Source organism: Sminthopsis crassicaudata, chromosome 5, assembly GCF_048593235.1.
Source record: "Sminthopsis crassicaudata isolate SCR6 chromosome 5, ASM4859323v1, whole genome shotgun sequence".
Taxonomy (NCBI): domain Eukaryota; kingdom Metazoa; phylum Chordata; class Mammalia; order Dasyuromorphia; family Dasyuridae; genus Sminthopsis; species Sminthopsis crassicaudata.
In genome coordinates this window covers 159,377,358-159,403,376 of record NC_133621.1, presented here as the reverse complement: position 1 = coordinate 159,403,376, position 26,019 = coordinate 159,377,358, and the positions used below count along the sequence as shown (strand labels likewise).

Genomic DNA, 26,019 nt, shown 5'->3' with positions numbered 1-26,019 from the left:
CTGGGTCAAAGGGTATGTACAGTTTGATAACTTTTGGGCATAGTTCCAAATTGCTCTCCAGAATGGCTGGATTCTTTTTTTTTTTTTTTTTTTTAAGAGTTGGACTTTATTTTTATTGAAACAATAAGAGCAGCTTTTATTAAGCAATACGATTGATACATCATGGGCTCAATTGCTTTGTTTCCTCCTCTGTCCAAGCTTGAGAAAACACAATGGCATCTTGACAATCAGGTACAAACACTTTCAATTAATTTAAGATTTCAAATGGTACATGGCACATAGTAAGGGATTTAGAATCTTGAGTATGCGGATTTAAAAATGGACTTTGTTATGGAGTTTCTGTGTGATGTTGGTCAAATCACTTAACTTCTCTGGATTTTAGTTTCTCTTTTATTAAAAGAAGGTATTGTGCTAGATCAAAATTTCTTCTTTTTAAAATTTTAATAGTATTTTATTTTCCCAAATACATGCAAAAATCATTTTCAACATTCACCTTTGCAAAACCTTGTGTTCTATTTTTTTTTCTCCCTCAAGAATGGTTGGATTCTTTCACAACTCCACCAATAATGCATCGGTGTCCCAGTTTTCCCCACACCCCCTCCAACATTCATCCTTATTTGTTCCTGTCATCTTAGCCAATCTGACAGGTGTGTAGTGGTATCTCAGAATTGTCTTAATTTGCATTTCTCTGATCAGTAGTGATTTGGAACACTCTTTCATATGAGTGGATATAGTTTCAATTTCATTATGTAAGAATTGTCTGTTCATATCCTTTGACCATTTATCAATTGGAGAATGGTTTGATTTCTTATAAATTAGGATCAATTCTCTCTATATTTTGGAAATGAGACCTTTATTAGAACCTTTAATTGTAAAAATATTTTCCCAATTTGTTACTTCCCTTCTAATCTTGTTTGCATTAGTATTGTTTGTACAGAAACTTTTTAGTGTGATGTAATCAAAATCTTCTATTTTGTGATCGATAATGATCTCTAGTTCTCCTCTGGTCATAAATTCCTTCCTCCTCCACAGGTCTGAGAGGTAAACTATTCTCTGTTCCTCTAATCTATTTATGATCTCATTCTTTATGCCTAAATCATGGACCCATTTTGATCTTATCTTGGTATATGGTGTTAAGTGTGGATCCATATCTAATTTCTGCCATACTAATTTCCAGTTTTCCCAACAGTTTTTTTCAAATAATGAATTTTTATCCCAAATGTGTTGGTATCTTTGAGTTTATCAAACACTAGATTGCTATAGTTGTACCCTTTTTTGTCCTTTGTACCTAATCTGTTCCACTGATCCACTGGTCTATTTCTTAGCCAATACCAAATGGTTTTGGTGACTGCTGCTATATAATATAGTTTTAGATCAGGTACACCTAGACCACCTTCATCTGACTTTTTTTTTCACTAATTCCCTTTAAATTCTCGACCTTTTATTCTTCCATATGAACTTTGTTGTTATTTTTTCTAGGTCACTAAAATAGTTTCTTGGGAGTCTGATTGGTATAGCACTAAATAAATAGATTAGTTAGGGGAGTATTGTCATCTTTATTATATTCGCTCGGCCTATCCATGAGCACTGGATGTCTTTCCAATTATTTAAAGCTGACTTTATTTTTGTGGCAAGTGCCTTGTAATTTTGCTCATATAATTCCTGACTTTTCTTTGGTAGATGGATTCCCAAATATTTTATACTCTCGACATTTGTTTGGGATGGACTTTCTCTTTGTATCTCTTGCTGTTGCAATTTGTTGGTGATGTATAAAAATGCTGAGGACTTATGTGGATTTATTTTGTACCCAGCAACTTTGCTAAAGTTGTGAATTATTTCTAATAACTTTTTATTAGAATATCTGGAGTTTTCTAAGTATACCATCCTATCATCTGCAAAGAGTGACAGTTTGATTTCCTCACTACCTACCTACTCTTATTCAAAAAGGAAAAGTTAAAAAAATTATTGGCTTGGCTTTATTTCCAAAGGCCTAATACAAAATCCTAATAGATACTTGGATTTGTCCCTTTCTTCTCTATCTATGACTATCCACTGTTGAGCCTCAAAGCCAAAGAAGATAAATTTGAAACTATGTAAACATCTCCATTATATGATGGGGTAGAATTTATTGGCAAAGATGTTGGCATAGTATGCCATTTTCTTCCCCAGCGCTGGAGGCAAATAGGTAAAGTGGATTGCTTAGGATTACACAGTAACTGTGAGATTGTATTTAAAACCAGGAAGATGAGTCTTTCTGACGCTAGACCTGGCATACTATCTATACACTTCCTTCAAAAGTAAATTCTTCTTTTTACTTTGAGGATGTAATAACATAATTGGAAGTAGCTATTATAATAGGCAAGTCACCTACTCTCTCTTAGATAGCCCCTAACTTTGGAATGTAGCTGGCACCATTTTTTCTCAATTTCTTTTTAGCTGGCTGGTTATGACTTTCCCTTAGCATCAAATATAGAGCAGCTTCCAAAAAGGATAATGCATGAAATATGTCATATCTTCCTCTTATTCAGCATTTTTCAACCAGCATTGGCTATTTGACTTACTTTATAGTAAAAGAAAAACTCTGTGTCTAGTATTACTTTGGGAAGTCTATAAAAATTATTCATAAATCAAAACTCATTGAGATTCTCTTGCAAATATAATAATTATTCAAAGTCTCAGACAAAAGAAGTAATAGAATTTTAAACTGAATCAGGCTTTGGAGTTTCTGTCGACTTCTCTTTCCCCTTTTCCTTTCCTTTTCCTTTTCTTCCTCACTTGTTGTTCAGTCGTTTTAGTTTGATTTGGCAGCTTGTATAGTTGACCTTGGTTCAGAGTTCTTTATACATTCTTCTGCACTGTGTTTTCCAGAAGCTCTTGAAGCTATTCCCTAGAGACTTTGCATGCAGACTTCTGCTTCTGAAACTCCCTTTGAGGCGGAGATAAGAAAAAACAAGGCAGAAAAATATTTTAATGCAAGAGATGTAGTCTCAAGTATATCCTCTTGGATTAGATTTTTCCAAGGGAGAAAAAAGAAAAGAACAAATCCAGACTTTGGGGATTTGTATTTTGCCTTTTGGTGTAAAGCAAGCCCAATAATGTCTTTCTTTTAAACTTTCTATTTAATTATTAGGATCATTCTGAGCTACAGAGATGAATGTTCTATTTATCTGGACCTAATTTGGTCCTATATTAATTACTAACTTGCCTGATGAGTACCACTCCCTGGATTTCCTGTAGCATCTGAGACTCACCATGTCCTAAAGAGAAAACATTTTATTTCTTCCCATCCTTTTTTCATGATTTCTGTTGATGACACTATCACTACCTTTCTATTCTCTCAGGTTCACTATTTTAGAGTTATCTTAGAATTTTTCTCTCATTCCCAAATTTAGTCACTTACCAATCCTTGTTGATTACATAATATTTCTTCTATATAATCCCTCTTTCCAAACATGTAACTTCTATGGCACACAATAGCTCCCATTCTCTTTCATTTCCAATAATACTTCTAATCAGCTGCTAAATTGATTTCTCTAAATGACAAGTGTGGCCATATTACTCACTACTCAGGAATTTTCAGCAACTCATTACCTCCAGTGTATGGAATGGAAACTTATCAGCCACATACTGACTTCCACCACACTCTATTTCTCTATGGAGCCTTATTTCTCTTATTCTATGCCCTCACATATATGGGCTCCCATTCCTGGAATATTCTTCTTTACCTCTGCCTTAATGAACCTCTAGATTCTTTCAAAAAAGGCTTGACAGCAATATGGTTATTGGTACCTCCAAGCCTATCTCATAGTTGCCCACAAATTATTTAGTCTTACTGAGGGAAGAGGAGAAGGAGGCATCAATCCCCACAGAGTTTTCAATGTTGAGCTAAATGTGATCATGGATCCTGCTTTCTATGGAAACTTCTGTGTTTGGGAAGAATACTGGGAAAAGTGCCATATTCTTCTTAGGAGATAGCCATTTGTTCTCAGCTGAAAAGGCAATGTTAGTTTAGGGTACTTTATTTCTTAGTTATAGTTATAGTCAGTTATCTTCTCACACAATCATATTTTTTATTCTTGTTTCATTTCATATATTTGGAAATGAAAAGGCTATAAAAACAAAAGATGTAAATAAAACATTTAAAAAGTATTATGCCTAAAATTTCATAGCAACTTAATATTCTGCTATAAATTGTTCTTCCAAAAAAAACCAAAATAGATTTATTTTCGATGTCTATTTTCCCTTTTCCTTCCTTCTTTTCCACAAACCCCCTGGCACTTGCCCTTTAAGAGTTAATAAACTAAGGTTCATGAACCTGTTTTTATATTTAAACAGTATTTCAGTATAATGTTTTTTTTTTTAATACTATGTGTTTCATTTTAAGCATTTAAAACCATTGTTCTATTGGTAGTGCATTCCTATAATCTCTGCTGCTGGAGATCCTCAGGCCAATGGGTCTCTTGTTTTGAGGAGTTCTGAGCTTTGGTGGGCTATGCTAAGTGGGTGTCAGGGTAATGGGGTGAGATCCCAGGATTGACAGGAATAGAACCACTAACTTGCCTAAGGAGCAGTGAAGTAGCCCTGGTTAAAAAAAATGTGCAGCAGGTCAAAACTTCTCTGCTGGTCAAAAGTGGGATGGAGCCTATGAGTGGCTATTTCTAGCCTATGAAATATGGAGACCCAATCTCCCAACACACACACACACATATACATATACACACATGTACCCACATCATAATACACAGAACACATACATACATATGCAGCAATACAGTAATATGCATGTGTACACAATACAAATGAAGCTACGGTATATACTTACATATACACCTCATAATCAATATATGTACAACATATACACACATACATATGCATTTTTAAAAGAAAGGCTCCATGAGCTTTATCAGACTGCCAAATGAGTCCATGACACACAAAAAAAGATTCAGAGCTTCTGTCCAGGTCAAATGTAGTAAACTCCTAACGAGCAGTTTTTGTCTTGGTAGCCATGGTTCTTGATGCAATACCTGGCTCATAATAGGTGCTTAACAAAATTGAGTCTAATCCCACCTGGGGAAAAAGAGCCAGAGCTCAGGAAATCTGGGGAGAAACAAGAACATTCTGAGGCAACTTTTCATAAAGATCTGTAGGAGCTTTTGTAACAAAGTCTGTTGCTGAGTGGAACGAACTTTTTGATGCTTTCCTTCTCACTCAACAATGACTTTTCCTATCTTACTGCTTTTGTATTTATCTTTTTATCTCCTGTCAAAGGATCATACGGTTTGCTATAGTGACTGCTTCCTGTCCTACATGAAAGAAAATCAAAGTTTGCACTATGACTTCAGCAACCTCAGCAATGTTGGCTCGTTAATGAATGGCCCGAGCTTTACTTCCAAAGGAACCAAATATTTCCACTTCTTCAACATCAGCCTGTGTGGGCATGAGGTGAGTTCTATCTGTCAAGTGTATGTGTATGGTGAAGGGTATCGGGGGTGGGTATTAGAGTAGCTTTTCAATTTGAGTTGATATTTATTGTCTTGGCAAGGAAGCAAAAGACTCACTGAAAATTCCCAGAAAACTGTCAGGACTTGAGCTTAGTTTGCTCAGAAGCACTTGTCATCTTAGAGTTGCCTTGTTTATCCACTCTTTAATTGAGCAAAAAAAATCTGACTACATATGGAATAAGTGAATACAATGATAGACCTATTATGGAGGAGAATGTCTTTAAAATCAAACAAAAACAAAGATTATGTCAGTATTATCAATGCTAGTTCTTTCTTAGGTAACCATAGTTTTGATAGTTCCCTGTTTATTATGTTCATTTTATAGACTATGATTTTAAGATTAATTACTTAATAGGAAATTGAAAGCTGCTGACCTTTTTTGAAGGGCATTTTCCAAATCAAAATAGAGAAATACCATAGGATGACAACTGTAGTCATCAGGAAGAGGTAGCAATGTATAGTAGAAAAGCATTGGCTTCAGTCGTGAGATCCTGGGTTCAAATTCTGATTAGTCCTATAAGCATTGTGAGTCTCTGGGCAAATCATTTAATCTTCCTAAGTCTCAATTTCCTACAAAATGATGAGGGTGGGAGTAAATGGATTCTGGGGTCCCGTCTACCTCTATATCTTTGATCCTTTAGTTTAATGATTCTATTGTATTAGTCAGTTATTTCTATTATAGCATCAGAAATAAATTGGATTTTTAATTTTGAAGATCAGTTTGTAGTAGAAAATTGTTTATCATAAAATTTTAAGTCTGATATCTTTTTTTTTATATTACCTTTATTTCCAATATCTTTCCATTCTCCCCTCTCCAGAGGACCATCTCTTGTGACAAAGATTAAAAAAGAAAGGGGAGGAGGAAACATTTCAGTAAAACTCACCATCACATCAATTTATTTTGTGAATGTGATGTGCACTGTGAAGTGATTCTCCTTATTCACCTTTTTTCTTTTTTTTATTGTTACAAGTTTTGGAGGAAGAGATTGTGAATTACATAAATTGTGAAAAGAAGCTGGCTCTTTTCCTTATTTTTTCTTCTATCATTCATACCTTTAGTTGTCTTTATCCAGTATTAGTAGCTTCACAATAGTACTATGTTGGGTCTTATACAAAGTCAATAAAACCAAAGTTGTGACCCCTTACAGGATCATCATTTAAAATAGATTTAGAAATGTAGGCTGTGGTATCATATTATTATTTTGTTTATGCAGGGTATTATTTACATTTTATCATGCAAAACATATTTGTCTTAGCTATGTTACAAAAGAAAACACATGCACACAAACAAGAAAATAAAGGAAATGGGAAAAAAAGTATACTTCAATCTGAATCCAGATTTTTTTCTTTCAATTTTATTTTTTTCCTATTTGTCACCTCTTCTTTCTTTCTTCCTGCTTCTTCTGTTTTAGCTTTATCCCTCATTTTGTTTTTTAGCATAGTGTGACATTGGGCGTACAAATAGGAGCAAAAAAGTTTATTAAGGATTTATTAAGTTTGTAGAGAGCATTTTAGTAAGTATTAGGGTGTATAAAACGAATGACATTCTCTGGTCTTGTTGAGCTTACAGCTTTGTGAGTAAAACCAACTCTTTAAAAAAATTAGCAAAGCATGACAACAGGGAACACAAGAAGATACATTGAATTTGGAGGAAGAAACCTTAGAATGGAATGATATATCTGCCTCTATCTCAGCAGAGAGGTGGTAAATAAAGAGCTGGGCCTAGAGTCAGAAAGAAGAGAATATCAAGGAGGAAAAGATGATAAATTGTGTCAACAGCTGCAGAGAAGTCAAGGAGAATGAGGAGTGAGAGAAGACCTTTGGATATGGCAACTAAGAGATCATTGGTAACTCCATTACTGAATTGCGGAAGACTTCATTGAAGAGAGAACTGGGTTGCTTAAAAGATAGATAGAATTCCAAAAGTTGAAAAGGGAAGGGGGCAGTATTAAATTATAGGAGACTCATTCTGCACTTAAAATCAGTGTATACAAAGGCATGGAAGTAGGCTATGTACAGGAATCTCCCTGTTCTATTAGTTCAGTTTTGTTAGAGCTCACAGTATGTTCAGGGAAGTAACATGAAATAAGGTAGCAAAGGTGGGGCAGCATTAGGATTGGAAGAGCCAAAGTAGAATGAGAACTCCAGAATCATATCTTTTATCAATTCTTTCCTTTAACAAATATAGATGAAGCATATATTGTAAAAGTCACTAGGGATACAAAAATGGAAAATGAAATACTTTTTTTTTCCTACAGGAAGTTTATAATCGTAATAAGAAAAAAAATACAACATGTACATAGATTATATGCTATATAAGGTAAAATGTTTAAGGTGAAAATGCTCTTGTTAACTAGGCAACTAGGAAGAGGCAGCTCTGGACTTGGAGCTCTGGACTTGGAGTCAGGAAAATCTTAGTTTAAATTTTGATTCAGACATAACCTTTCTCAATCTTGGTTTCTTTCTCTATATAACAGTTAATAGTATCTACTTCATAGGATGTTTGTGAGGATCAAATAAAATAACATTTTAAGTACTTTGGAAACTTTCAAGTGATATAAATGTTAGATGTTATAAATATGATGAAGATTCTAGTTTCTTTCCCTTTCCTGCATTGTCTTTAGGATCAAATTCATATTCTTTAGCTTGGTATTATTTTAAGCCCTCTGCAATCTGGTTCCACCTGCTGTTCCAGACTTATTTTATATTGCTCGTCTTCACCAGCTCCATGTTATTCCAGCCAAACTGGTCTACTTGCTAATCGCCAAGCTTAACATGCCATCTGGTACTGCCATCGTTTTTGCTTAGGCTGCCTGTTCCCTATACCTAGGATGCATGTCTTTCTCATCATCTTTGCCTCTTGGAATTCTCATCTTCCTTTAAGGTTAAGCCTAGGAGACATTGCCGTAGGGCTTCTTAAACTTTTCCCCCGTTTGTGACTCCTTTTTGCCTGAGAAATTTTTAATGTGAACCTAGTTATATAGGCAAATAAAATAGGTATTACAAATCAAAAATTTACTGATAACAAATAATAATTTGGCAACCTCCACATTTAGTTACTTAACTCCATATAGGGTCATAATAGTTTAAGAAGTATGTGTGTGTGTGTGTGTGTGTGTGTGTGTGTGTGTATGTATACATATACATATATATATGTGGTTGTAAGAGATAAATATGTATAATCCCCCATTTGCTGGTGTTCTCTCCCACCTCAAAGTACTTAGTATTTTCTATTTGAATATGTATTTTGTCCACTATAGAATTAAAGTACCTTGAATTCAGGAACTATTTCATTTTTCTTTTTTATTGAGAGAAATCATTTTATATAACAACTATTAATTTGGGATCCAGACTTTTTTCATTTATTTCCTCATCCTTTGTAAAAAGTCAAACTCTGAAGGATGTGACTGATAGATGAGTTTTTTTTTAAAAGAGTTGGTTTTACTCACAAAGCTGTAAGCTCAACAAGACTAGAGATATTTATGTTGAGTCTCTTTGCTAAGATTGTTTTTTGGGAGGAGGAAAGGTAAGATAGTTTTAATACATTGACTTTAATTGAATAGACAAACATCATAATCACAATCGAATATGAAAGTGAATGAATGAACATTTTTGGTAGCATGACATGGTAATGACATTGACCAACTATTTAAAATTCATCCCTCCTGCCAGAATTTTTTGAAACCTTTGAGTGACCAGTTGTAATTTGGTTTTACACTTTCCTTCTTCAGTTTGATAAATTGCTTTTATGTTAGACTCAGAGATGGAAGGAGAAGGAAGATGAAATCTATTTGCTTTGTTCCCACAGCTTTCTGAAGCTTGATGTTCTTTATAGCACAGTTTTTAGACTTTGTACTTGAAGTCACTGACAATCATGATTTTTCTGGCATTAGACTTTATTCAGAAGGACTTTTGCTTGGATGGCTATCTGTATCAATGGGGTCCCACTGATACTCTGTTGGTCTCAGAAATATGGAGAAGGAGAAGGTAAGTGAATTTGAAATGTAGCCTTTCATTTCTCTTCCATTGAAGCCTATATTTTTCACTTTTTTTTTTCAGGGGAAGAAGATGGCAATTTGTACTAACAACATAACAGATATCACTGTGAAGGAAATGGTAGCTGAATCAGAAGATTATACCAATTTTGTAGGAGCATTTATATGCCAGTCAACTATTATTCCATCTGAAAGCAAGGGCTTCCGTACAGCTTTGTCTTCACAGTCTATCAGCCTTGCAGATATATTTTTAGGTAGGGTATTTATACGTGTGTATGTTTGTATAGGTATAAACCACCTTATATCTTCAATGGGGTTCTATGAAATTTCAAAGTTAGGAAAGTAGTATTACATGAGTTAGAGCATGATACAAATGGGCAATGAATAAAGCATTGCTTGTCGATGGGCTATATTTTTTTCAACTAGTGCCATATCCTGGCAAACAATCAAAGTTGAAAAGTTTTTCAGAAGTCTCATTGTCTGGTAATGATGTTTCAATCTTACAGCTAAAATAATAAAGAGGTAACAGTAAAGAATCTCAATGAAGTTGGATACTTTGGCTCCTGCCCTTAACTTTGTTACAAATATGTCTCTTTTGAATTCTTCCCACCGTCAAATTTTATGTAGTTAACAAACACATATCCTTCATCATTTTTAATTCAGTGACATGGCAATGCAGTTAAGTGTAGTTTGGTTTTTAATGATAGTTATCTCTCCAATTCTTTGGTTTATAAAATAATTTAAAATAAAATACTTGTAAGATTTTCAAATTCAACACCAGCAAACCTGTTAAAGTGTTTTCTGGGTAGGGAAAATATTCATATATAAGTATGCAAGTTATAGAATTAAACATGTAGTGCGGAGTACATGTTTATGTATGTATAACAATCTCAAAATAATAGTACTTCCAGCTCTCAGTTATGTGTTGCATGGGAATAAGATTAACATGAATAATTCAGATCCACAGGTAATGTCAGTCCATTATTTTAATCATGATTTTTTTTTAGAGGGAAGATAATTTGTTTTTATATTACAAATATCAAAACTGATTTATGTGGTTTTCATCTATGTTCCAGCCCTGCAGTGAATATATGAAAAAGAGGCATTAAAGAAAGATAAGGGAAAACTGTGCACCGAACTACTTTGCCAATGGCTGAATGGTGCATAACTGTACATTTCAGAAACAGTGTCAATTATAGTCTCCTGCCTTGTCCTTTGACCTGAGTGTCTTCAGTGCTGAAATTTCTTACCATTTGGACTTTGAAGCTAGGGCTTCTTCTGGTCTTCCTCCTAGATCTCTCATTTTTTTCATTAGAACTTGATGCCTTTCCTCCATGTTTGACAATATATATTTTTTCCATCCTTTTCTTTGCAGCTATATAAACCTTGTATCCTCTTGGCACTGAGAAGGTTTCTTGAGAAAAAAATGCCCTGAGGGTCTCTAGAGAGTTATTCAAGCTCAGGTTGATGATATTTTATTGATGATTTTTTCACTTTGCAGAAAGAAATATTCCCTTTTCTCTAAGGAATGCCAACACAGAGACATAGGGGAAAAGTAGCCAGGAAAAAAAGAGTAATTATAAAAGCCAAGGAAAGAGTTTAGTGGTATAGTAGCTAGAGCACTGATCCTGGAATCTGGAAGACCTGAGTTCAAAATCATCTTTTAAAAAAATAATACAATGTTATGGAAAGTTTATTTTCCATAAATTAAATAAATTTTAATAAACTTAATAAATTAAATAAAAATTAAAAATAAAATTTAAAAAATAGCTTTAGACACTTGCTGTGTGACTGGTTAAGTCACTTAACCTTTTTTTTTGGTCTCAGTTCCCTCATCTGTAAAATGAGCAGGAGAAAGGAATGGCAAACTCCTCTAGTATCTTTGCCAAAAAAACCCTTCACTTGGGGTTATGAAGAGTCAGACAGACTGAAATGACTACATAACAATCTCAGTGCAAATCAGTTTTCATCAAAGAGTACTGAATGTGGAGTTAAGGTACCTGGGTTCAATTCCCAGTTAACTGGTGGCAAATTACTTCAGTTGTTTGGACCTTGGTTTCCTCTATAAAATGAAGAGGCTAGACTAGATGAAATCTAAAGTTTCTGGATATATGATAGTATACCATAATCTCTATGGTATAGTATGTCTCTATATCTATGGTACTTTGACCACTGTGCATTGTAGGTAAATCTAATCACCTTAAATCTCAGTTTCCTCTGTTAAATGAGGGTGTTGGAATAGATTTTGAAGTCTCTGACTCTAGAGTTATTCTATGATACTGACAAATAATAGTAATGATGGTTATAATAACCAGCATTTATAGATAAATTTAAGGTTTACAAAATGCTTTTTATCTGTTAACTTGTTTGATCTTCATAACAACACTGTGAGGTAAGTACTAGCCCCATTCAACAGATGAGGAAACTGAGAGGTTAAGTGATTTGCCCACTTATGTAGTAAGTATATAAGGCAGTATTTGAATTCAGGTCTACACAACTAAGGAAGTTTAGATGTCATTCAAATGTATAGATACAAAATAAGCCTCATGTTAAGAACATATTCAATAATTTCTTATTTCTAAAAATTGATTTAGGAGTGACTGTTGAAACCACACTGTACAACATCAATGTGAAGGAGGATATGTTCCCAGCTCCATTAAGGCAAATACCTGATGTACATTTCTTTTACAAGTAAGTGGAGACAAATCCTTCTTTGGTCACTTTGGAAGTCTAGTCGGGTAAAGGCAGAGTCAAGATCATCTTTTGCCTTTGAAATATGTTCTAAGTATATATTAGCAAGTATGATGACTATTGTAGAGAATTTGGTTAGAAAGTTTGATCTCAAAAGTTCTTTGGAAGTATTCCCTACTGAATCACCATAGTTGGAAGTATCATTTTCTTTCAAGATCTATAAAACATATGGTCTAGATTTGTAGAAGTTCATGCTGGACACACCTGCATGTAGTATGTCAAACCTTTTAAAAGATAATTGGGGGGCAGCTAGTTGGTGCAGTAGATAGAGTACCAGCCCTGAAATCAGGAGGATCTGAGTTCAAATCTGGTCTCAGACACTTAACACTTCTTAGCTGTGTGACCTTGGGCAAGTCACTTAACCCCAATTTTCTCAGCCAAAAAAAAAAAGATAATTGGGAAATGTTTAATAAAATAAATAAAAACACAGTACAACATACGTAAAGTTACTTTGTGATTTTCTAAGTTAATATGCAACTTGTAGAGATCTGTTTCCTATTTGAGTTTGATACTATTGGGCTAGAACAATTGAGATAGCACTTAATGAATTCTTATTTAGGCATATGTTTTACTTCCTTAATGAGACCATAAATAATACAGGAGATTAGAGACTATATCTTTTACATTTTTATGTCTCCCATAATTCCTTCCCCATATAGGCCATCCCAAATGCTGGAATACAATATTTAATAATTTAAAGTTGTGTCAAAACTTTTGGGGTAACCTATATTTGTTGCTTGAAATATTTGTTGAGTGAAGGAATGAACTGGCAGTCTGAATAATATTATTTAGAGGACTGATAACTATCATTTTTGAAAACATATATTATGAACTAAGCTATCAGTAGCATTAAATAGCTAAGTGGTTCAGTGGATAGAATGCCATCCTTAGAGTCAGAAGGACCTAAGTTCAAATCCTGCCTCAACAACTTATTAATTGTACGAATCACTTAACCTTTTTTTTTTTTTTTTTTTTTTTGCTTCAGTTCCTCATTAAAATGAGCTGGAGAAGGAAATGACAACTAATTTCAGTATATTAGCCAAGAAAACCCCTAATGGAGTCACAGAGAGTGGGATGTGATTAAAACAGTTCAACAACAACTCTAGTATTGCCTAACAAAAGCTCTGCTTTAATAAATATGACTTTTATAATTAGTATAAAACATGAGCCTATATTGCAATAAAAGTTTTTGTGTCTCTTAAAAAGTGCTCAAAATTAGCCTTTTCTTTTAAATAAGAAAGTATGTCCATTGACTAAAATCTTGTTTCAAATAATAATTTGTTCAATAACTTTCTTTGCCATAGAGAATTTCAAAGTAAACTTCATCCAAAACCCTATAATAATCACAAATTACGAATTAGGGAAAAGCTGAAGGAATGAAGTTTTTCAGTGCCTTATTTAGTCTGGTCAATAGGTGTACAGTTGTCACAACTCTTTGTGCCTTTTTAAAAAAGTATTTGTTTGATTACCTCTCTTTTGACTTTATATTAGGTCTTCCACTGTGACAGCATCCTGCAACAATGGGCGAGTGGCTGTTGTCACTATGAGATGCAATCCCAGCAAACCTGGCCAAGGTGTGATTTCAGTCCCCAGGTATTTATGTCTCTGTATGATCATTCTGTATTTACATATGTTACAAGGCAGATATCAGCTTCTTATTTCTTCTTGGTTTAATTCTGAGCAGAAAGGACAAAAAAATAGAAAATAATTCATGAATGAATGTTTATTTTTAAGAACTTCACTAAATGCTAAATATGAAGATTAGGCTGTTGCCACTAATTGCTCCCTACTTCCCCAAAGACATTTTCTTATTCTGCTTCTTTCACTATGATTATAAAAAACTTTCCTCATTATTTTAAGGCTAGAGGCTTCTCATATAAATCTATTTATTATTAATGTTATTTTTCTTTTTCAAGAGCTATGGACTGGCAATTGGGGTTCTAGTGTTAACTTTGTATGCTTTTAGATGAAGATTCAGCATTTTTTTTCATCAATTTTGCTCACCTATAAAATGAAGAGGTTTAGATTGAATCTCCGAAGTTCTTTTCAATGCTAAAACTCCATATTTTTGAATATATATATTTGTGTATATATAAATAATGTCTATAATCTATATCTATATAGTTCAATGCTAAAATTTCATGTATCTTAAAGACTAAACCAGATCTATAGGAAATTTACACTACGTTAATCTAAATTGCTTAGATGTGAGTCAGTCAATAAATATTTATTAATAACTAAGTATGTGCCATTCACTGTGATAAGTTCTGGGGATTCAAAGAAATACAAAATACTGTCTCTGTCTTTAAGGAACTCACATTCCAGGGGAGAGATCATGCATACATTTATGTATGCAACTATATGTAAACAAACTATATATAAGGATAACTAATAAATGATAGATAGAGGGAAGACACTAGAATGAGAAAGACTTTCTATTGATAAAGATTAGAATATAATTGGAAATTTTTAAAAAAATATTAATTAAATTATAATAAAGAATGTTGTTGTTCTGCCTTTGTTCATTTGTGTCCAGGTCTTCATGACCCTATTTGGGGTTTGCTTGGCAGAGATACTCAAATGGTTTGCCATTTCTTTTTCCAATTCATTTTACAGATGAGAAAACTGAGGCAAACAGGATTAAATGACTTACCTGGGGTCTCATAGCTAATAAGTATATGAGGCCAGATTTGAACTCAGAAAGATGAGTCTTTCTGGCTTCAGGCCCAGCACTCTATGCACTGAGCCACCTAGCTGCTCATAATAAAGAATATTAATGTGTGTTTTTTTTTCCAAAATCAATATGTGGCCCAGGAATCCTTATGCAGTGTTTAGGGGAGCCTATTTTTATTTGAGTTTGACATTATTATTTTAGATGGTAGGATTTTCATGAACTAGATTGGTTTAATATAGTGTTATGCTGATGGTGATGTTTTTCCTATTGGACAAAAAATAATTTTCTTCAGGTTCATGAGCATTAGTGTGAAATAAATTACTTTTGGAGGCAGCTAGGTGGTACAATGGAAAATGAGTCAAATATGGCTTCAGATACTTACTAGCTGTGTGACTTTGGCAAGTCACTTAACCCTTTTTGCATCAGTTACCTTATATGTATAACGAGCTGGGAAAAAAAAGGGCAAACCACTCTGGTATCTCTGCCAAACAAACCTCAAATGGGATAATGATGAGATGGACAGTTGGAAAGACAACTTTAAGAAGCAAGAGGTCAATAATCAGTTCAAACTATACAATCCATGGTATAATTATATTCTACAATACTCTACCCTCTTATCCTTGCATGTTGAGGCTATTTCACTTATTTGAGAATAATAACACCAACTAAGTTTTAGTTAGTTTCACAATACTTTCAGTTTCTTCAAAATGACAAATTTACTTTAAAAATGAAAAAAATTAAGATTAATTTTGTTTTGAGAATTTTGTAACAGTTTGGGATTTGGGAAGCCTTTCTGGTTTATAAAACCAGGCTCAGAAAACACTTGTTTATATATTTCTACTAGTTTTATTTAAATCATATTGTTTCCCCAAATTAAAATGTAAGCTGCTAGAGATCATAGAGTATCTTTTTATATTTGTGTTCTCTCCTTCCCCCTGCTTACCACATTATGAGGGCTTAATAGGTGTGTTTTTTTTTTAAAATTCATTCAGTTATTCATCTAAGAGAAGCTTGATTTCCCTCTACCAAACACTAAAACAGAAGACACTTTAGGGTATTTGGGTTCTAGCCATAGAATGTCTATTAAAACAATACTCTAAGAAATTTCTGCAACAAAAGAACGTGCATTTAATCAATAATATTTATTAAAAGTCTGCTCTGTTAGGCATTGGGTCTTACAAAAACCAAAGTGATTTTATCCTCTACCACTGAGAATCTTACAGAAAATTTAAGTGGGAGCTATTAGGTAACAAAGTGGATAAAGTGCTGAGCTTGAAATCAGATAAATCCCTGTTCAAATCCAACTCTAGACATTTTTTAGATATGTGATCTTGGACAAATCACCTAACTTATGTCTGCCTCTATTTCCTCAACTGTAAAATGGGAATACCAGCAGCACCTGTTGAAAGATTCAAATGAGACAAATGTAAAACATATGGTAGTGTGAGACCCACAGTAATCACCTAATAAATGTTTATTTCTTTCTATTGTGCTGGGGACTGTACTGTATTCATAGATAAGTTGTATATATAAAATACAAAGTGATTTTGTTAGTGATGGGAAGATAGAATAGCGTATCAGGAGAGGCTCCTTAAGGAGGAGAAATTGGATTGAGCCTTGGAGGAAGTTAAGGTAGGTGTGAGGAGGAAAAATATTACAGATGTGAGGGATATAAAGCCCCACAAATAGGATGTCATTTACAGTGAATACCAGGATTGGCCATTTTGGCTTGCATGAATAGTTTCTCTTTAATATTTAGCTAATGTTGTTTCAATTGTAATTTTGAGCTTGTGCCATCATTACCCTAGACCATATTGTTCTTTGAGTCAGATTTAGATTTCTAAAAGTCCTAATGGAAGGGGGAGTCTTGTCCCTAACAGGATGATATCCAAAAATAGACAGGTTTTTTTGGTGCTGAGAGAGAGAGGTTTGTGCTTTGTCATTTAATGACCTTCACTCATTATTCCATCTGCCCTCCTGTTCTAGCTTGCAAAAAGATTCCATTTCTCTTGGTGGAAAGGCCTAAATGTTAAAAGGAAAATTGGTGCCAATTTTAGCCCCTGGTAAAATCGTCCCTGAGGCTACCTTCTATAAGACCACGAGAGGGAGCTCAGCCACCAGAACATAGTGAAAACTTGTTGGGAAGCTAGCTGTTGGACTAAGTTTCCCTTTTCATGGATCTCCTCTGACAGCTGTAAGCACTAAGGTTTAGGGAGACCTTCCAGAGTTTGTAATGTGTAAAAACAAACTATAGAATCATATCATGTCACTTGACATAATTCATAATGCATAAAAATAATTTAAAATATATAAAAATGTATAATACATAAAATAGGTTTATTCTATTATTTTATTGATAAGTTTTATCATTTAAATGTATTAAGTAATGAAATAAATTGAGCCATCAATGGGACTTTGTTTTAGAGCACAAAGACTTGCAAATTCAGCAAGAAAATTCTAATAGTAGCCAGCATTTATATTGGATTTTAAGGTTTGCAAAGATATCTTTTCTTATTTGATAAGTTAATGTTGTAAAATTAATAAATAGGACATCAATTATGAACTGAATGAAAATTTAACAAATGAAAAATCAGAATTAACTAGAACATTAAGATGAATTTATTAAATGCCTACTATATTCTGGTTACTGGATTTGGCCCCAGGCATCTTAAGACAGTCCCTACCTTCTTTGAACTTATTATTGAATAGAAGGCAACCCAAGTAGGAGAATCATGGCCAGGGAACAGAGTTTTTGTCTGGATAATCATAGAGATTGTACATGTAGCTTAGGGCAGTAGAGTTTTCCACACTTCTAAAGTGTCAGTGGTAATGTTTGTGGGACTATTGTTCCCAGAGACAGAAAAAGGGATGATGGTAGGTAGATGCACAGGTCACACACGTACTAAGTGTCTGAGGCCTATTTCAAGCGCAGCAGTTTATCCACTGTCTCGAACTTATATTGGTACTGTAGGTAATATGTGAATCGAATTATTTCTAGTCTCTTGTGTCTTAATGAATGTTTGTATTCTATATAAAGCACGGTGTGTGTGTGTGTGTGTGTGTGTGTATATGTGTGTGAGATAAAGTGGGTTAGATAACTTTTTCTCATTCACCCTCAGCCCCAGGAAATTATAACAAAACCCAGCAACAAGGCTAATTAAAATAAGAATTAACAATTATGTGGCACTTTAAGACTGGGGAAGTACTTCACTTATATTTTGTCATTTTATCCTTAAGGAAAATAGTGAAACTATCTCTATTTTATAGATGGGAAAATTGAGTTATACAGTGGTTAAATAACCTCCTACAGTCACTTTTCTAGGGTCTGAGGCCATAGGACTCTGCATATACTTTGTCACCCAGTTGACAAAGCTAAAGAATTAATTTTCTGGAGTTTATATTCACAGAAGGGGGAAATAGGTATGGTTACTAGAAGTTAAGATATGCGATCTTGGTTCACAGGTTCACACTCTTCTTAGTGGGAAAGGAATTAGAGAATACTTTCTTCCTATAACATGATAATATGACTCACATATTATCTACAGTATCAGTGTAAGCTAGAGACAGTGGATAAAGTACTGGGCTTGGAAGAAACCTCAGATACTTACTATTTTTAGTGACCTTAGGTGAATTAGTTGACCTCTTTTTTTTTTTTTTTTTTTTTTTTTGCAAAACCATGAAATGGGGATTATAAATGAACTGACATCACATAGGTAGAAATAATATTTTGTTGTGAAGAACAAATATCTGTAGTACACATAGCACAGTGCCTGGCACAGTCAACACTATATAAATTCTTTGCCATCCTTCCTTCACTTAACCCACCACGTTCTTTCTTGGGGAACATGACTTGTACATATGAGAAGGACAGAGTAGGAAGCACAAAGTATAGAGATTGAAGTTGAGTCTGGGCTCCAGGTCTCTGGATTTAGTATTAGGTTTCAGCTTAATGGCAACTGGGGATCCCAGGAAGGTCGTGGCTCATAAGAATGGTTATTTCTTGACTTTTGTTCAAAAGTACTACATTGGGTCAAAGAGGGAGGCAAAGGCTTTCAAGGACATAGCAGAAGAGCTGTGGGTAGAGAGGGCCAAATAATAGCTAGAATATAAAGAAACTATTTGAAGCCTATATTGTGCATCAGGATTTCAAATTTGGCTCTTGCTGGTTTAACAATTTTATTTTTGTTAACTGTGAAGGCTCCTAGGAGCTTGTCTTATATATCTACCTGTTCTGGGGTTCTTAATTTGGAATCTGTGAATTAAAAAAATTTTTATCTGTAATTCAATATAATTGCTTCCCTTTGTAATCTTATGTTTTTTTAAAAATGCATTATTCTGAGAAGGGGTCTAAAGACTTTAGCAGACTTTCAAAGGAGACCCTGACACAAAAAAAGGTTAAAAACTGTTGGAGAAAATCTACCACTTGATCGTCTAGAGAGTTATTCTTTATTTTTTCTCTGTTATTTCTAGGAGGAGGAACTATTTATCACCTAATTATTTAAATAAAGCCCCAAGATGACAGGGGTCAGGATTAGTTCTGACAGTGAAGTTCCCAAATAAGGTTAAAGGCATTGATTATAATGTATGTGCCTCTATGCCCCCATCCATATGCTGACATATCCTGGATAGGAGAAGCATATGCTAATAATAAATCCCCTGAGAATAGAAAATTTATATCGTTGTTAGTCAGCATAGCCTTCTATTGAGAACCTTAGATTCCTGGAAAATTTGTGCTTCTGATACCAAACATAGAATAAAGGCTTGAGATAATAATAATAACACACTTGTGCAGGACTGGGCATCCTGGTTCACAGAGATAAAATGTTATAAACAGAATTAAAATCTTAAAAGCATATGCTTGCTAAGAATAGGATATGCTTTACCAAGAACTGAGCAAAAATTTTATAACTTCATTTTGTGAAATAAAAAGAGAATTTCTAATTGCTTCAAAGGTCACTTAGCTCATCTTTTACTCTATTGTCTTTGATTTTAAAATTTTTGTATTTAAATTTCAAAAAGGATTTCATAATCTAAACTTAATTTAGACTTGGTCAATAGGAAATATTTCCTCAAAGTGTCTTTTTCAAATGCATTACAATAATATTTCCCATTACAACTCCCACCCCTTAATTCTTTCTTTAATCTACAAATTTTCTTATCAACAATTTATAATTTTGTAATATTGGATAAATATAGTTATATCCCAAATATTCCCTATATTTGTTTGGCAAAGTTTTTCATAACCATAGAGGTATTTACATCATGTGTTAGGAGCCACCTTGAGAAGTTATAAAATAAATTGTGTTGGCAGTTGCATTTCCACTCTTATTTATAAGAAATATAGATACTTGAAAGAAAAAATAGTTAGGAATTACACAATTTAGCCAAACCTCCATTTTATATTTTATGTGTTGTTGTTGTTGTTGTTGTTGTTTTTTAGTTGCTGGTTTTCTTGCTGTGTTTAGTATCCTTGTATGTTGTGTATGTTCTTCTAGCTTCCTATTCCTTTGTGTTTCCTACAATCCATAAGGAAGTTCTTCCTTGTTTGGATTTTTTTTCTCAAAATTATATGCATGGAAACAGACATCTTTATTTCAGGTCTAAAACATTTTATTGGGTTATGCCAGTAGGGTAGTAGATATGTGAACTCATTGATGTGCTTACTTTCTCAAGCAGTGCAGACATCAATTCAGTCATACTTGCCCATCTTGGGTGTATCTTCATGGAGGACAGTCTATTTTATTTAGTAGAATGAAATAACTGACCAGATGTTGCTCTACTTTCAGTTCCAGAGTCTTGTTGCACTACTTTCAGTTCCAGAGTCTCATTTAAAGTGAATTTTACCAAGGAAAGGCATTAAGTCACTGTAATATTTTGACATTTAATTGTAACTTCAAAAGTTTCAGTAAAAGCAACTTTTGGATTTTTTTCCTTTGCAATCACTATAGTTAGCACATTTCTTTTTGGGGAAAAAATGGGATTATGATCACCCTTTTCATTTCTTTTATGCTTTTAAGTTTTTGCATCTGTTCCATTTTATCTTCACAAGAACCTTGTCTAGTAGAGTAGATATAATTTTCCAATTAATAAATGACAAAATTGAGACACTAAATTTACAACTTGCTGAGGGTCATATTGCAGATTTGAAACTGAACCAAAACTGATAATCTAGTCTTCTAACTCCTAATTTATTCTCTTTGTAATGTTAATCACATAGATTCTATTTTTGTATTGTTGAATTCCTTAAAAAATCAATCTACCCACCAACCTGATTTGTTCTTTAGCTTTTCTATAGCAGACAATCATCTTGATTTTTCAACACTAAAGTCTTCCTGTGATTCCTCACCTAGGTGTAAAGATTATGATGATGGAGTATAAACTCTGATTGTAGTAAGTTCAAAGGGCTTCAAAATACAGACCTTGAAATAGATTGTATTTCCTTATGAGGACTTGTCTAGCTAAGTTTGATCTAAATGAATTTTTTCAGTTTGGAATGTGGGCAGCCCATCTATTTTTGTGTGATGTGATCTCATCTTCCACATTGATGAAATCATTTAAACATTAGTGTCACGAGAATCATTTAAGTATAAGGTCCAGCAATTAACACAGTGTCTGATATATAGAAAATGTCAAATACATGTTGTAAGCATAGTGTAGGGAGGAGATCAAACAAGGGATCATGCATATCCATTTAAAAATAGATTTAAAAGAGAAATTAATCAGCAAATATTTATTTAGTACCTACTATGTACTAGATGTGTTAGACATTTAGAATATCTGTTCTTGAGAAGCTTATATTCTAATGGGGAAGACTAAATGTTATTATGACCTACTGGTAAGGGAGGACACATGCAGCTGAGAGGACAAAATAACTCATGTAGTAGGAAGCACTGGAGCTGAGTCTTAAAGGACACTAAGGATTTTAGGAGATGAAGGGATTCTAGGAATAGGGACTATCAGTGCAAACATAGAAATAGGAAAGAGGAAAGAATTCCTTTTTAAGGAGAAAATTTCTTCCTATAAATATGAAATATTATCACTTTAAGGAATGTTATGATTTGGTTATCCAAAATCAAAGTAAAAATGATTTAACTTCAAACAGATTTTATCTGCCAAAAGCTGAGAAATGGAAGCAGATTATTATAATAATTTTCATCCATTGAATTTACTTTTTTAGTATTTTCCCTCCTGTTGAACCACCAAGATTCTGAAGTCCTAAAATTCTGATCATAATTCCTTCTCTCTTTATCTCTCTCTTACTTCTTTTTCACTTCCCATATCATGACCTTTGGTCTTTCAAGTTTCTCTCTGCTTTCCCAGTTGATTAACCTGTCATGGTTTCACTTCTCTCCTTTCACAATCTAAATTTTATTGTTATAAATTTCAATCATTTCACTACTATGGACTCCTCCATCATTGGATCGCAGCCTCCCTTAATAGCCTATGGTTTCGACCCTACTAATTCTTCTTTTCCTCATCTTCCTTTTCCTCTTCCTCTTCCTCTCTTCTTCTTTTTTTGCATTTACCATATAATTTTTTTTCAATAATGGATAATTCTAACATACTTGTTCAATTTAATACAATGGAAATGCCTTGAATACAAAGATTTTTCGTTTTAGTGATTGTATCCCAGGTGCCTTGTGTTGTCTCTAAAACATTTGTGCCTTGCACATAGTAAAACTAAATAAATGTGTTTATTGAAAAATTAAACAAATGAATTATAATTCATGTTGTAAAGTCATGATTAAGTAAAATAACAAAAGCAGAACAACATTATTAGCAGTGATGTTCTGTTAGTTGAGGTTTGGTCTGTAAACTAATTCTTAATCATATCAGATTTTTCCTAGTATTAAGTTACTCAAATTTGTTAGAAGTCTCAATCTCCATATTTGAGGAAGTTCTCTCTTTTTGTCTTCCTCTCTTTCTTATTGTTCTTTTTCAATCTCCTTTGCTGAATTATCACATATATCATATACCCTAAATGTGGGTTGATTCCAAGGCTTTGCCCTAACTACTATCAAACAATCCATTTATTGGTATCTGATAAGCTCCCCTTTAACACTCCTTACAATAACTGTTCAATATTTTCTTCTTGTTCTCCTAACTTTGCCCTGTAGTCCCTTCTCTTTTTGAAGAAGTCCTTGTTTCCTACCACAGTGAAAAAATTAAGGCCATCTCTGATGAGTTCTCTTGCATCTCCTCTTTTCCATCTTATATCCTCTGTTTTTGCCCAACCCTCTTTTTTCTTTTCTTTAGTTCCAGAGTATTCTTTATAAAAGTTAACTGCTTCTCTGGTGCTCTCTTTCCCCCATTAACTACTGTCTTTTCTGGAATTTTGTTTTATTGATTATTCTTTCCGTTGTCTCTTATCCTTTCTTCAGTATTTACCTTTTAATGAGAATCTCCCTTCTGCTTACAAATATGTTCAGTTTTTCCCATTCTAAAATTAAAAAATCAAACCAAACAAGCCCTTTTCTTTACCTTGATACTCTGTTGTTATTCAATAAATCAATAAATATCTAATCAATAAATATTTGCTAAATACTACCTCCCAAATGATGAGGTATAGATTTGGGGTACCCAAATGAAATTGAGGTCTAGTGGCAGGTTCGGAGTACAGGGAGTCAAATGGAGCTCCCCTGCAACCCTTTTGGATTCGGTGCAAGGATTCAGTGCAGGGAGTTAAATGAGATCTAGTGGCAGCACAAGAGTCCCCTGTAAAGGAATTTACAGACCCGAAAACATAGATTGACAAAAGAGGTTTATTATGGGGATTGGAAGTAAGGCTAAAGTCTAGTTAGTAAAAGGTGTTAGGTAAAGAAAAGAGGGCACTGAAAATGTTATTCCAGTGGGCAGAGACCTTTGGCATGCCGGGCGTTAGTCTGGCATGTTTGGAACCTCTGCAAAGAGAGAGCTCCAGCTTGGCTCTATTATAATGAGACATTTAGCTAAAGAGACCCCTTGGGTGGAGTCCCAAGTTGGCTCAGATCTGATGGGGGCTGTGAGAGCCCAAGTTGGCTCAGATCCAGTGGGGACTGGGACAAGCCGGAGCTCATATTGGAATTCAAAGGGGTGCTTTTGACCAGGATTTGTGAATCAAAGGTCCTAGCTTCTTGAATTGATAATGCATCAACTAGGAGGGGTTGGGAATCAGGAAGGAATAAATCAATCTGAAAGGACTAGTTTCTTAAAGGGACCACAACCTGCTTCATTCCCCCTCAAGCAGTTAAAACTTAAATTCATTTAAGAAAAAAAAAAAAAGACTTGGGGCAGAGTCTCTTATTGAGGTAGAATTGAAGATTTTCTCCTTCAAGGATTTTCCCCTCTTCACAGATACTGAGCTTTGTGTTGTGGTACAAAGACAAATGAAAATAAAATCTCTGTGTTCAATGAACTTAAAATCTCTCAGAGTGACAGTGTGCATATGAATAAATGTATGAACAAATATATATATGAACAAATATATACACACAACAGATGCAAGAAAATTTTGGTGTAGGGAAAACATGAGCACTTGTGGGAAGTACTTTAAATACAAGATGGTACTTTATCTTTGAAAGACACTAAGAATTTCTGACAAAGAACAACTGGTACAAAGACATTGGAGATGAGAAGTGGAGAGTTATCTATAAAGAATATGTGGATGATGGATGTGTGGGTAATTTTGTATAGTTACATGTATGTGTGTTCATATACATATATAGTATGTATATGTACGTAAGTATACATGTACGTGTACATATAAACTGTGTATATATTTAGGTATATTAATTATATATGTGTGAATATATATGTATATGCATATGTGTATGTATATATATACATATATATATATATATGTAGTGCATGTGTGTGCACATATACGTGTACATACAGAAGAGAAGAGGGTATAAGGTAGAGCCTTAGGATCAACCCACATTTTGGATATATGATATATGTGATGGTTCAGCAAAGGATATTGAAAAAGAACAATCAGGAAGAGAGGAAGACAAAAAGGGAGAACTCATTCAACTATCCCCTTTCTCTCCTTCCTTTCCTGGCTTAATTTTTCTTAGTACACTAGACTATTCTCTACGTCCTAGCCAAGTTCTCATTTCCCATGCTAATGACTTACTTACCACCAAATTCAATGGATTCTTTTCTGTACTCTTGTTTCTTGACTTGCAGAGGCATCACATTACCCAGTTGATTCTTTACTCATTCTAGATATTTTCTTCTTCCTTGGATTCTATGACATTCCCTGGTTCTCCTGTCTAAATGGTTTTTTTCTTAATTTTCTTTTATACTGGCTCATCTTCATCCTCTTTCTCTCAATTATATTCAGATCTCTTTTCTCTCACCACTCTTTTCCTTGTCCATTTCATTCATTCTTATGACTTTGACTGTCACATCTCATTTAGGAGTGTGTGTTTGTGAATGTGTAATCCTGGCCAAATCACTTGATTCATTATTAATATAGACATATTGAATTACCTAATGGACATTTCTACTTGGATCTTAAATTCCATCTATCTTCAAACTGAACTTATTGGCTTCCCTCCTCCAAAACTTTCCTTCTCTATAGACTTTATTTAGATGGAGATTTAAAAGGGCTGGAAACTTGGCATGTAAGCCCTGAAAGAAGAAAATGGTTTCCCAGGTTTCAATGAATTTATGAGGGACTGAATTTTTAGGATCTTGGCTCTGTCATTTCTATCCTTGTGACTTTGAACCAAGTCATTCATCCTCTCAGCTTTCATTTCTTCATAAGGAGTTTAGATTCGATGATTTCTGACTTTGTATGTGAGAGGTTCTTTTCACAGGGCTTCTTTTTTATTTAATAATCTTTTTAATTAAAAAAATATTTGTACTTTATAATAAAAGCAATTTGATTTAACATTTCTCCCCCAAAACATAACAAATGAACAATAAATAGAGTATTCAAAGCTTTTTTTTTCTTCTATTCTATCTGTGTGATCCTGGCATGAGATGGAAACTATCTATACCCAAGTTGATTCACCTAAAAATTGGTACAGTGTGGACCTTTAAGTTAGGGATTATTTTTGCCTCTGTGTCTCTGGTGCCTAGCATGGTGCTTATTAAATGCTTATAGGTTAAA

The 26,019-nt window shown here is 33.9% G+C and overlaps 1 protein-coding gene across 1 annotated transcript in view; it reads left to right on the top strand.

Annotated features, from left to right (window-relative positions):
• ELAPOR2 (endosome-lysosome associated apoptosis and autophagy regulator family member 2) overlaps positions 1-26,019 on the top strand; it is a 202,524-nt gene that overhangs the window by 160,190 nt on the left and 16,315 nt on the right. The window contains 4 exon segments of the mRNA XM_074268541.1: positions 5,269-5,442; positions 9,561-9,750; positions 12,091-12,187; positions 13,739-13,840. Of these exon segments, the coding sequence (XP_074124642.1) occupies positions 5,269-5,442; positions 9,561-9,750; positions 12,091-12,187; positions 13,739-13,840 (563 nt within the window).